The 14,021-nt window shown below is 43.8% G+C and overlaps 1 protein-coding gene across 6 annotated transcripts in view; it reads left to right on the forward strand.

Moving 5' to 3' along the window:
* EXOC6 (exocyst complex component 6) overlaps positions 1-14,021 on the forward strand; it is a 303,616-nt gene that overhangs the window by 162,086 nt on the left and 127,509 nt on the right. For all 6 annotated transcript variants that reach the window (XM_056529421.1, XM_056529419.1, XM_056529417.1 and 3 more), the window contains one exon: positions 4,333-4,512. In XM_056529421.1, the coding sequence (XP_056385396.1) occupies positions 4,333-4,512 (180 nt within the window). The remainder of the gene's footprint in view (positions 1-4,332; positions 4,513-14,021) is intronic.

The raw sequence follows: 14,021 nt of genomic DNA on the forward strand, positions 1-14,021 counted from the left end.
GTAGCATATTTATTGTATGGATGATGAGTTTCCACCCGCCATGAATGATACCAGTATTGGTCACTATGCTCATCATCATTGGGCGGTAGCATTTATAGTGACAGTTTCTAAATCTACTGCACTGTTTTCAAAACAGTGTGTCTCCAGCTGTTGCAAAACTATAACTTCCAGCATGCCCGGACAGCTGAAGGCTGTCCGGGCATGCCGGGAGTTGTAGTTTTACAACAGCTGGAGACACTATTTGGTAAAAACACTGATCTACTGTATACAGACCTCTTTCCCTATTACACAGTTGCCTGCCAGTTCAGCACAAATCTGTCATATAAGCTGCAGTCCTAGGCAAAGTAGATGAGTAATGGCGTGACAACAGCACTTTAAGCTTTGTTTTGTTTCCTGTGCATTATCGGATGTCAGGAGGAGATGGCACAGTGCAGTAAATAGTCCTGTTTGTATACAAAATACGATTTGCCCGCACTTTGCAGCTTAGCCAGTAGTTACCTTTAGGGTATGTTCACAGGATGGATTTAAGGCAGCTTTTGCTTGGAAATGAACAAATCTCATCCATGTCCTGCAGATCTTTTCCTATCAGAAATAAAAAAATTCACACTATGTTAATTTCTGTTGCATATTATTTACATATTTCTTATGGATTTTCTCCATTAGGTACATTCACACATACAGTATTTGCTGCCTATTTCACATGGGCGCATCCACAGCGTATTTCACGCTGCGGATGCGCTGGTGGCAGTCACAAGGGGAACTGCAGAACAACCTCCTGGCTGCGGCCGGGAGCTCGCTCTGCAGTCCCTCTGACTGCCGTTGGCGCATCCGCAGCGTGAAATATGCTGCGGATGGGCCCCGTGTGACCCTGCCCTAAGGCTGGATTCACGTCATGTTTGAGGTTTTCGTTTTTGCTACAAAAAAAACGTACAGAGGCTTATGTCCTAACATATTCATAGATTTTATTGAAGCTAACGTAGGTCAAATTTGTATGTTTGTTTATGCTTTCACCCTCTTACTTTTCTGTATGTACTTTTGGGGCTCCTGAAAAGTGTAGACTGTGGGGGAGAACATTATCTGTGATAGGGGAGGGGACATTAATAGAAATCAGATATGTAAATGTCAATGAAGACCGATCTGAGAGGACACAAACAATCAAATACTGTAATACCAACAAGATGGAGCCCAGCCACTACCAAACTAAATAAACCTTTTCCCTGCAGCGCCCCTACAGACAGAAATGCATATTGCTCTTCTTTATAAATTACATTCTTAGTACAGTATTTGAATTGTATTCCAGGATTTGCTTGTCTTCAGATGAGACTGGAGAACTTACCGTATATACTCGAGTATAAGCCGAACCGAATATAAGCCAAGGCCCCTAATTTCACCCCAAAAACCCAGGAAAAGTTATTGACATGACTGTAAGCCTAGGGTGAGAAATACATCATCCCCCCCATGTCATCATAACCCCCTGTCATTATCCAGACCCCTGTCATCACCGCCTGTCAATTCCTTCAGCCATCGGCTGTCCGGGCATGCTGTGAGTTGTAGTTTTGAAACCTCTGGAGGTCCGCAGGTTGAAGACCACTGCGGCCTTTGTCATCATCTAGACCCCCCCCCCTTTAGTTTTCTACTCCCCTCCCCTCGGTGGGAAGGAAGGGTGAGCTGGTCCGGGCCACCTATGCTGCAGGGACCATCCGGTGGGGAGGGATAGTCATTCCAGGCTGTCCATTTTCACGGGGGGGGGGGGGGGCCTCTTCTTCACGCTCCGGGCCTGCCCCGGACTAGTGACGTTGCCTTAACGACTACGCACAGGGACGTTAATGCGCGTCCCTGTGCGTCGTTGTTAAGGCAACGTGACTAGTCCGGGGCAGGCCCGGAGCGTGAAGAAGAGGGCCCCCCCGGTGAAAATGGACAGCCTGGAATGACTATCCCTCCCCTCCGGACGGTCCCTGCAGCATAGGTGGCCCGGACCAGCTCATCCTTCCTTCCCACCGAGGGGAGGTGAGTAGAAAACTAAAGGGGGGGGTCTGGATGATGACTAAGGCCGCAGTGGTCTTCAACCTGCGGACCTCCAGAGGTTTCAAAACTACAACTCCCAGCATGCCCGGACAGCCGATGGCTGTCCGGGCATGCTGGGAGTTGAAGTTCTGCAACATCTGGAAGTCCGCAGGTTGAAGACCACTGAGAAGGGATTGACAGGCGGAGAGTTCACTCAAGTATAAGCCGAGGGGGACGTTTTCAGCATGAAAAATCATGCTGAAAAACTCTGTTTATACTCGAGTATATACGGTACAAAGACTCTCAGATGTCTTTCATGAAGGTCTTAATGTTATAAAGTTTGAATACCATGTTTACCATATAAACAAAACCTGTGCAGAGGAAAATTTGACCAGTTGCCCATAGCAACCAATCAGATTACTATTATCATTTTTAAAAAGGCCTCTGAAAGATAAAAGAAGCAATCTGATTGGTGACTAAGATGTCCTGTAGATTAATTGAATTAGCTGAGCTCCGCATAAGCACGGAAGTCAGTCATTGTCCATTCTGGATGATACATCACTACAGCAGCCATGATTGACTGCCATGGTCTTGTGTAATTGTACAACACTGACACCAGGAAACATTAGGAAATTTGGGTGTCCAATGGTACCACAGAGTTAGTCAGAGGTTGACAGTATGTGACCAATGGGCATTGTATCCATCAGTATTTGTATCTAGGAATCCCAGTATACTCTGTCTATTATTAGTCTCTCAACACATGCTGGGAGTTGTGGTATTTTAAGGTGAATGATTTCAAACACATTTTACATTGATAAAAAATTAAAGAAAATAAGTAGATAACTAATACAGATAAAGCAAATCCTTATATATAAAAATAAGAAAGATCTGCTGGGAGCTGTAAATCACTGTCTATGTAGAGGACAGGAGCTTCTTCAGGGTCCTGTACAGAAAACACAGTGTCCTAATAAAGTACCATGGAGCCGTCCTCACCTGGTGTTCAAAGGAGCAGCTAACCCTGGCCCAGGTAAAGAGTAGTACAGAACATGTAATACCTCCCTGTACTGTAGGGGGCACTACCAGACAGCCAGTCAGCACATGGACTTCAGCAATACAGGGGTTTTACCAGTGAAATCCCCATTCTGATTGGTCAGATCTTCCAGCCATTGACACATTTTGCAGATCTGGACTGTCCGTAGCATTGTATGTTGAGTATGCATTAAAGTTACAATGGTCCAGAAAAGACCATTATATGTGGAAAATATTGTATCCTGAGGCTATTGTAAGTTTAGAAATCGCTGTATATGAGTTTATACCTAGAGGTAGTAATATGAAAAACACAAAAATAGACAGACCGATGCGCATCTAAGCGCAATTAACCTTATTAAAGGAGAAGAGGGAGAAATAGGTCTAAATGTGCTCACCTATAAGTATTGCGCTATGAGCACAACACCACAGCTCGCTTGTTCCCACAGTAAGTGGTATATGGAGGAGTGCAGCCTGCACTGATCCCGTGTCCAACTGGTGGAGGACGATCTTATAGATCCAAGTGGTGGAAGAAAAATCTTCCGATAAAGTCGTGCAGTCAGAGGCGCTCTCCTCTCAGTAGGGACGGGCTAGTAAATAATACCCGGCAAGGAACGGACACCAGGAAGAATGTCTGGATAAACTAGATTCAGAATCCCACCATATGCTCCCTGCCAGGATTCTGAATCTAGTTTATCCAGACATTCTTCCTGGTGTCCGTTCCTTGCCGGGCATTATTTACTAGCCCGTCCCTACTGAGAGGAGAATCAAAACAGGATGACCGTGAGTTCAGTAGTTAGTCTGGCGCAGAGAGGAACCATCAGGGAGCCAGATAAAATCAATGGATTTATTAAATGCAACGCGTTTCGCTGTGCATGTGAAGCTTCATCAGGCATAACAAGAGGAGAGATTTTTCTTCCACCACTTGGATATACCTAGAGGTAAACTTGTTCCCGATGAAAGCCGGCGCGCTGAGAGCCGCCAGTGACTCTGTTCTACCTGCATACAGAGAAGCTTCAAGAAGCTTTTATAAATGATCTATAACCCTAGCTGGCTAGATTGGGCATTTTGCTCCCCAGTAAAGGATGAACAGGAGACCCGGCTTTAAGTAAGTTAACTGCTGAAATGGTGACACTTTGATGAATGGTCCTTGAGGCATCACTAAGGACTTACAAGATTGTAGATCTAAGTTTAAAAGCAAATTTATATTCGTCATCTTTGGGGAGCGCCAGAGTATAGCAGAATAGCCGACATGATTTATTGTGATGGACAAGACTCTAACTGGTGTGTTGTTCTGTTCAGGATGCCAGACATGCGGCCGAGGAGGAAATCTACACCAAACTCAACCAAAAAATTGATGAATTTGTCCAGCTGGCGGACTACGACTGGACAATGTCCGAGCCGGATGGAAGAGCCAGCGGGTACCTAATGGATCTGATAAATTTTTTACGAAGCACATTTCAAGTTTTTACTAACTTGCCTGTAAGTTGATAGAAATTTCTGATAGGTGACTGGGGTAATTTTTACATCTTATGTACATCTTATTTTTGGAATGGGATTTTGTACTGCATAATGGTGATGCTGAATCTGACTCCACCCTTGTGTGTAAGGCTGTGTTCAGACATTGTGGATAATTAGCTGGACTGCTACTAATTGCCAATTGCATTTCTGCCATGTTTTACCTCATGGCATAATGATTATTATTATAATTTTTTTGGCAATTTCACTCATTTGCAGCATAAACACATGCAGTAAGTAGTTGTAGTACAGCAAATTAGCATCAAGCTTTGAACACAGACTAAACAGCATCGGTGGTGCCTATATTTACCATATATACTCGGGTATAAGCTGAGTTTTTCAGCACGATTTATCATGCTGAAAACTCCCCCCTCGGCTTATACTCAAGTGAACTCTCCGCCTGTCAATCCCTTCTCAGTGGTCTTCAACCTGCGGACCTCCAGATGTTGCAAAACTACAACTCCCAGCATGCCCGGACAGCCATCGGCTGTCCGGGCATGCTGGGAGTTGTAGTTTTGAAACATCTGGAGGTCCGCAGGTTGAAGACCACTGCGGCTTTCTTCATCATTAAGACCCCCTTTTAGTTTTCTACTCACCTCCCCTCGATGGGAAGGCAGGGTGAGCTGGTCCGGGCCATCTATGCTGCAGGGACTGTCTGATGGGGAGGGTTAGTCGTTCCGGGCTGTCCATCTTCACCGGGAGGCCCTCTTCTCCGCTCCGGGCCAGCCCCTGACTAGTGACGTTGCCTTGACGACGACGCACAGGGACGTGCACAGGTGAAGATGGACAGCCCGGAACGACTAACCCTCCCCACTGGACGGTCCCTGCAGCATAGATGGCCCGGACCAGCTCACCCTTCCTTCCCACCGAGGGAAGGTGAGTAGAAAACTAAAGGGAGGTCTGGATGATGACGAAGGCCGCAGTGGTCTTCAACCTGCGGACCTCCAGATCTGGAGGTCCGCAGATGGAAGACCACTGAAGGCGGTGATGACGAGGGAGATGATGACAGGGGGGGGATGATGACATGGGGGGATGATGTATTTCCCACCCTAGGCTTATAGTCAAGCCAATAACTTTTCCTGGGTTTTTGGGGTGAAATTAGGGGCCTCGGCTTATATTTGGGTCGGCTTATACTCGAGTATATACGGTACATGCCTAAGGATGATCTCATGGAAGCCAGCCAGTAGAATACAGAGGAATAACAAACTCTTCCTGCTTCTTGCTCGGTCTTCACCACTGGGTAAACACTGGTGCCGTAGCTTCATGCCATCCACTGTGGAGGGCACTGGAGGACACGACACATTGGATGACAAGTGACCACTGCTGCATCGTTTTCATGTGGTCTCGGTGGTGAGGATCCAGCATTGGTAAGCGAGACTCTTTAATTAAAGTATGTCAGTCAAATATTTTTTAACTTCCTGCAGGTTCTTCTCTGAAATTGTTATTCTGATCTGGTCCTGGCATACACTTTCAGGCATCATTCGAGCATTCTCATTCACATAAAGAAAAGTTTGTTAGTTATGGGAAGCAAAAATGTTCCCATCCTAGTAAAGTAATACACTCTTATAACCAAATTTAGACTGAGTTCACATCACTATTGGGCTGTATGTCACCTGTGTATATTGTGTATCGACAGAAAGGTATGCTGATCGATACTACACCGCACCTTTTCACTTCTTTTATTTCGGTGGACCCAAAAACTCTTTGGACTATGCTTTCGAATCCTGCTAAATAAAGTATTTGGGAAATTGACTGAATGTTAGAAGGGTTTTCCAGAGAAAGAAACAATGTATGTATGGTGTCAAAAAGTATTATAAAGCAGCTTACTAACACAGATCCTCTGTTGAGCTGTCTGGATTTTAACTGTGATCTCTGCTCCCCCCTTTGCTCCTCTTAGATCAGGACAAGACTATTCATGTGAAGAGGGGTAACTCATATTATTGCTTATTAGATTTTAAGTCCACAGTAAGCCTTTCTCAGGTAAGACAGCAGCGAGCCTGTTTTGATGGAAACTAGTTGTGACTGAGAAAGGCTTCCTACTACCTTAAAATCTTATGAGCAGTAATATGAGCTCCCCCAGTAGACTACAGTTGGACTATTATTTTGAATGGGCATGTCTGCTGGTATCCCATCGTATACAACTGTTTCTACAGCCTAATGTGGTGTCAACCTGACCTTAATCATGCTAATATTCTGAATCAAATCTCTATTTTCTATGGTCTGTATTGTTTTATGCTGAAATATATAATCATTTGTCCTCATATTGTCCGTCATCGGTGACAAGGGTGTACAACCTTTGACCCTCCAGCTGTTGCAAAACTACAACTCCCAGCAAGCCCAGACAGCTAACCGCTTTCTAGGCATGCTGGAAGTTGTAGTTTTGCAAAAGCAGGAGGGCTTCCTGTTGGACACCACAGATCTGACATGCACTCAAACTGCAGGAACAGGTGGTTGTATGAGCAAGGCCGCCATATTGGTTAGGGTCCCATATCAGATGTTTGTTTTTTAAGCTTAATGTGGCTTTTAATCCTTTTTATTTTAGGATGGGAATAACACTGCAATGTTCATATAAAGAGTCGGTTCACCATTGATGAAGCTATAGTGGACCTGTACCTATTAGTCTGATCATATAGAAATTGCCTCATATATTTGCAATATATACCGTATTTTTCGCCCTATAGGACGCTCTGGCATATAAGACACACCCAATTTTAAATGAGGAAAATCAAGAATACAATGTAAAGTATAGGTCACAGTGATCTTCAACCAGCGGACCTCCAGATGTTGCAAAACTACAACTCCCAGCATGCCCGGACAGCCGTTGGCTGTCCGGGCATGCCAGGAGTTGTAGTTTTGCAACATCTGGAGGTCCGCAGGTTGAAGACCACTGGTATAGGTTGCAATACTCACATGTCCCCGCTGCTCTGAACCCGTCACCGCTGACCTGGATGTCACCCTCCATTGCTGTCGCCGCGTCCCCGGGGTGTCCCCATCGCTCCGGAACGCCTCTGCTGCCCGGTATCCTTGCTCTCCGTCGCCGTCATCACATCGCTACGCACGCCGCTCCTACTGGATGACGTGGGGCGGCGTGCGCGACGACGTGATGATGACAAAGGAGAGCGCTGGCCATGCAGGGGATCCCGGCACGGAGCAGACACCGAGGAGGCAGGTAAGGTTCCTCCCGGTGCAGCCGGTTTAGTGCGACTTTTGCTTCAGGCGCAGTGGTCAGCTTTGATCGCCGTGTCTGAAGGGTTAATACAGGGCATCACCACGATCGGTGATGTCCTGTGTTAGCCGCGGGTCCCGGCGGTTGATGGGTGTGTATTCACAGTATAAGACGCACCAACTTTCCCCCCCCCCCAGTTTTGGGGTAGAAAAAGTGCGTCTTATACGGCGAAAAATATGGTAATTGCTTTCAACATGAGCCTCTCAGCAGACACCAGTTGTCCTATAGCAGCAGTCTTCTGCTGACAGATTTGCAGGGTAATAGCTGTGAATTTGAGCGATCCCACTACTGTCCTCCTCAGATCATCTCCTTCATCTGGACAAAAACTACTGTGTAATTTGCTTATAAAGTCTATATTGATATATATATTTTATGTTATTATTATTATTAATTTTTATTTATTTTTTTAAATCAGAAAGTATCTGATATTGACTTATCCACAGTGATGGGATCAAGAGAACAAAGGTCTTGAGTACATCTGGTGAATGTAGCGGTAGTGTACCTGTGTGACTACAGCTATATTCACAATCAGTGGGACTGATAACATAGTATAGCATCAGTCCCATAGACAGTCAGACTGGAGGTCACATGGGTGCATTACCGCTCCATTTATCAGGAGGACTCTGGACCGCTATTGTTGTGTGGTCATGCCAGCAGACCCTCAGTGATCACAAATTGATCCTATATCCTGTAGGATGGGTATTAAATACATATGTCAGACCTGAACTCTACATTATTTACATGTTCTTATCACAATTATCAGAATCATCCATGAAATGTTTATGATCGTGCTTGGCGCTCAGGACCCGCTCCCATGGGACCTCTAGAGTAAGGCCCAATAAAGTGCAGCACAGTTTCTTTATGCTGTGCCAGTGCCAATGGCAGCTTTCCATAGTAGCATATGCGAGTGGGCGCATTCAGCCAGAACATAGCTATGAACTCCACAAACATATCTAGAACGTGTCACTAGTTGGAAGCCTGAATGGAAGTTTATTGGGGACTGTGGGTGGCAGCGCTATTAGATCAGAGCAAGTGCCCGCAGTTAGCAGAGGACTGTCATGGGCACAGAGATAGGAAAACATTCTGATACAAAGTAGCAAACAAAATTTACAGTAGGTTTTGTAAAGTACAGTACTCCTAACCTGTTAGTAGGGGCAAGACCTTGTAAATTCATGGCTCATGGTGCTGCTGTCATAAGACCCACCAAAAAGTTCACATTCCCTTCGTAGACTTGGCTTTTAGGTAGCATATTTTTTCTGGTTCTAACCCTGAATATAATATAAAAAATTTTTAATGTCATTTCATATTACTGTTCATGTTTGTCTATTATTTGCATTCCATCTAAATACCGGTGCATCTGATCATCCAGTGCATTAAGTCCCAAAAAATCATTTTCACACTTTTTCTTTTTTTTTTTATGTTGGTGAACATGGCTAAGGTGCCTAATCTATAGACATTGTATAGGCTAGAGGGTCCTCAGTGGGAGATTCGGATTATCAATGAGCCCAGGGCAGAAATCATGAGACAACTCCTGAGCTGAGCCTGCAGATCTTTACCTCTGGTCACTTATCCATCATGGCTATTTACATTCTGTGTCGCCCTCTTATTAATTCATCCATCAGTCAATGTCTGACATCATTGCTAAGATACATGTGAACATTAAGACTCATGACCAAGTTGGATAACTGCAAAGAAAATCAGGCCATTTGTATTGACAGATGTTCTGGACCAGATAGGATGAATTTTATCTTACTGATCCTACTATGCAAATTTTTGTTAGTATAACCCTTAATAGTCTTAGCAAAGTAATTATAATGTTCTCATTGATCCCCTGAGGTGCACAGCTATTTCTAACTTTCTACATTTCAGGGGGTGGGACCAGAGCTGAGCTGTTTGTCAGTAGTACACATACATGGGCTTCCTTTCCCTTACTTCACTGACTAATAACAGCACATACTCTTCTCGGCTGTGTCATGACATAATGCTGAGGAAGATTCATTAATCAGACTGGCACTGTGCTGTGGGTTGATTTTTACTGTAAACTACTATGGATGACGTGGAGCGAGAAGGGAGTTATTGATGCACTGGGTTTGCAAAATGTTATGTGAGCAGCAAGGGGGAAAAGCAATGAAGGGGTTACACTTAGCACTAAACTGCTGCTGCTGAGAAGCTAAAGGGAGGGGGAGATTACACTGCAGTAATGTGAACATACAGCAGTATGAGTACTGTTAATTACCCTGAAAGGGAAGCCTTGCTTTACCTTTCAGGTCATCTTAAGCCGGCAGAAAGTCTCACAAATTGCAGGCACACAGCCAAAGGTCACTACTCTTTCCTCCTCTCTCCTGCACATTGCACATTCTAAGCCCTGCCCCCACTTCGTGTGTACTGTCCTGATCTAGCTGTTAATACCCTTCTGTCTATCTAATCTCTCTCTTTCTTAGTTATCTATTTCTTTCTCTCTGTTTCTGTCATCTCTATCTCTCACCGATCTATCTGTCTCTCATATCAATCTTCGCTCACATATCTATCTATTTATCTTATTTCTTTCTTTCATATATCTTTTTTTTTTCTTCCTCCCATCGCTCTCTCTAATATCTATCTATTTATCTATCATCTATCTATCTATTATCTATCTATTATTTATCTATATATCTATATCAGGTAGGTAAATTCAAGCAGGAGGCAGCACATCCAGATATACAGTAGTAGGTGTAAGCAGGTCTATGGGGTCACAGGGTCCAAAAGCATATCCAAAAAAGATGTATAGAAAGAAGATATATAGCATATATATGTCATTGTGAATGTTATTGGTGTTTTGCCACTCTCTGTGGTTCTTAGTCTTCTCTGTCAAGTGCCTCAATCATCTTTGAGACTCCATAATTCGGTATAATTAACACTGATCCTCTCTGCCTAGCTGTAATCATCGGAGTGACGGAATATGCTGGGGTAGGAAACGTATTTGGCGCATTGAGCTACAGCTTACAGCTCATTAGTTTAATGTTCAGTAATCTCTCCAGGTCCTGTATACCAGCAGGCACAAATATGTACACTAATGCCTATATCTATAATTAATCTTTACAAGCACCTGAATCCAAAAACATGGCCGCTTACAGAAGGAGTTTCTCACTTTGATCACGTATGTACTACATGCACCGTTATTATGGGCGGTGACATCACAAGTCCCTAGTGAATTCATTGGCTGCACCCTCATAAATAGCAATGCACCTTTCCCAATCATTCTACACATTGGGCGAGATCTCTAAAAACAAGTAAAATAAAAGAAGTTTGTTAGTGTAATAAGAGTCCAGTGAAGAGGACTGTAACAATTGGAAGGTAGGCCATGTTTCCTTCTACGCTGCCATAGATCCCACTCAAGACACTCTTTAAAGGGTTACTCCCTTCCCCAGCGTCCGCAACATTGAGTACCTAACGCTGTGTGCGGGCTTCCGTGTTCACGCCCGCCCCCTCATGATGTCACGCCCCGTCATGTGATATCACGTCCCGCCCCCTTAGTGCAAGTCTATGGGAGGGGGCGTGATGCCCCCTCCCATAGACTTGCATTGAGGGGACGGGGCGTGAGGTCACGAGGGGGCGGGCATGAACACGGAAGCCTGCACACAGCGTTCGGAACTCAATGTTCCGGATGCTGGGTAGCGGAGTAACCCTTTAACCTTCATTGTCTTTTATCCATGAAATATGGAGATTAACCTGTCAACAAAATGCAAATTTCCTCTAGTTCAGCAATGTACAAAAATAACATTTAGAATTGTGGTAATTATGTTGCCCTTGGAATATTGTTCACATTGTTCTAAATAGAAGAAATGGAAGACGGCACTTCAATATTGGTGTCCAAATTCAAGAAAGGTGGTTTATTGATCCCAAAACATACAAAATGATGCTAGCATCATTTTGTATGTATTGGGATCAATAAGCCACTTTTCTTGAATTTGGACACCAATACTGGAGTGCCGTCTTCCATTTCTTCTATTTGGTACGTTTGCCTTGGTCAAGCCTGAGGTCGGGCAACCACCAACCCTTGTAAGGGTTTGAACACTGTGCATCTCCCATCTTTTGCATTGGTCCGCATTGTTCTAGATATGTGTCTCCCTGTACGTGGAGTACTGGAACCCACCTACTAGACAATGGAGATCAAAAGCTCCTCTAACTAACCAGACCCCTTTTTGGAATGAAAGGATGGCTTAATGCGATATAATGAAAGGATGGCTGTAATGTGATAATGCACAGGGTGTAACACCACAGTGTTTTTTACAATATTGTATTATACAATATATCTGTACAGTACAAGTTAAGGTCTCCAAGGAGAGTCGATCAGTAATGAAGAGACTCGGAGCTAAGCTGAGTGCTTTTACTCTTTCATATAGCGATCAGTGGAGGTCTTAGCAACAAGACCACCACCTATCGAAACTTCTGACATGTCAAAACTTTAGTGAAATGGTAATTACCCTGAAAAGGACTTATCTAGCCTTATTAAATTGATGGCCTACCTTCAGGATAGGCCATCAATATTAGATTGACAGGGCAGGTCCACCTCCCAGAACTCCCACTAGTCAGTTTTTCTAAGTGCCTTACTTCATGGTGGCAATACAAGGTACTGCAGCTTTGTCCCATTCAGGTAAATGGGTAATGCCAGCGGTCAAGTCCTGGGAAAAAAGTATGGAAACACACTCACGATTTCCAATTAAGGGCTGGTTCTGCAGGTCTGCTGCTAATTGGAACAGTATTCCTCCTGTTTTAAAAAGTGCAGGAACTCCATTCCCATGCGTTCCTTTAGGTCTTGAGCCCTGGGTAATGCTGCAGTTAGTTGCACTGCCACTACTTGGTGGTGTTAGGTAGTGCAGGTATGAGAGCTGGTAAACATTGAAGAGACTCCATTGCTGGCATAAGCGTCCCCTTTAAACAGCTGATTGCCGTGGTGTCGGGAGTGGGACCCCGCCAATTTGATGTTTGTGGCCTATCCTGAGGATAGGCCATCTGTTTTATAATAATTAGATGACTCCTTTAAGTCTATGCAATCTTTTAACCCTTAAAGTGTCTTTATTTGTACCCTCAAAATTGTAAAGTACTGCAGAAATTGTGGGCACTATATAAATAAATATCATTATTTTAATATATTATTATGGTGACTTATATATGTACAAATTCTATTGGTGATTGCTTGATTAATTAATTTATATATTTATTTACTTATTATTACTAAAGTGTGTGGCTCAGTTTTTCTGATACAGAGCTCTAAATCCCCTTTATAGTCTTGGAGCAGTGTTTTACAACTAGTGTGCCCTTAGCTGTTGCACAACTACAACTCCCAGCATGCCCGGACAGCCTTTGGCTGTCCCAGCATGCTTGGAGTTGGAGTTGTGCAATAGTTGGAGGCACCCTGGTTGGGAATCACTGACATGGCAAATTATTACTGCCTGCAGCTTCCACTAGGGGGAGCTAAGTAGGTTACTGCATACTGTTTCTGCATTTAACACCGTAACAATCCGCTTGCAGTAAGCTCCTAGATCTGATTATTCTCTCAATTCTAAAATGGGAATAGATTGATTTTTCTCTTATAAAGACATAAAACAATTGATCACCATGAAGGCCGTATATATGCAGACACTAAACCCCCAGTCCTCAACACCTTTTGCAATGTAAAGTATATTTTTTGTTTCTGTTGGAGAAAAAAAAATACATACCTTTTAAGTCTCACATAGTGTGAAAGGGGATGAAGGGGGTGAACGAATCGCCTTATTTTGCACTCCTCAATTTATGAACTGTTTAACCTTATTGATTCTGAATATATTTGGATCTATGTACAGAGACTACTATTTGGAAGAGTTTTATAATTTCACTACAAAATCAGAAAGAATAGATAGTCATCTCTTTTCAGATTTTGCCAGATGTAGTTACTAACTAACTACTACTAATGTTTTACCCTGCTTTAAATGTACATTTTGCACTATAAAACCTACTAATTATAATAACTGATAATAATATGAGGAAAAGTCTCCTGCAGATCTTCTGTATAGCCTGGCTCTCCTTGCACGGGAGGGGTGCGCTTGATGCGCCCTCCATTTATCTCTATGGGAGAGCCGGAGATACACGAGCGCTATACTCGTGTATCTCTGGCTCTCCCATAGAGATGAATGGGGGCGTGTTCCGGGGTACCACACTGGAGATCAGGGGATAGGGGATAATTTGTCCTGCATACGACTTCTCCTTTGATACAAGTAACTTTGAAGAG

Source organism: Hyla sarda, chromosome 7 (genome assembly GCF_029499605.1).
Source record: "Hyla sarda isolate aHylSar1 chromosome 7, aHylSar1.hap1, whole genome shotgun sequence".
Lineage (NCBI taxonomy): Eukaryota > Metazoa > Chordata > Amphibia > Anura > Hylidae > Hyla > Hyla sarda.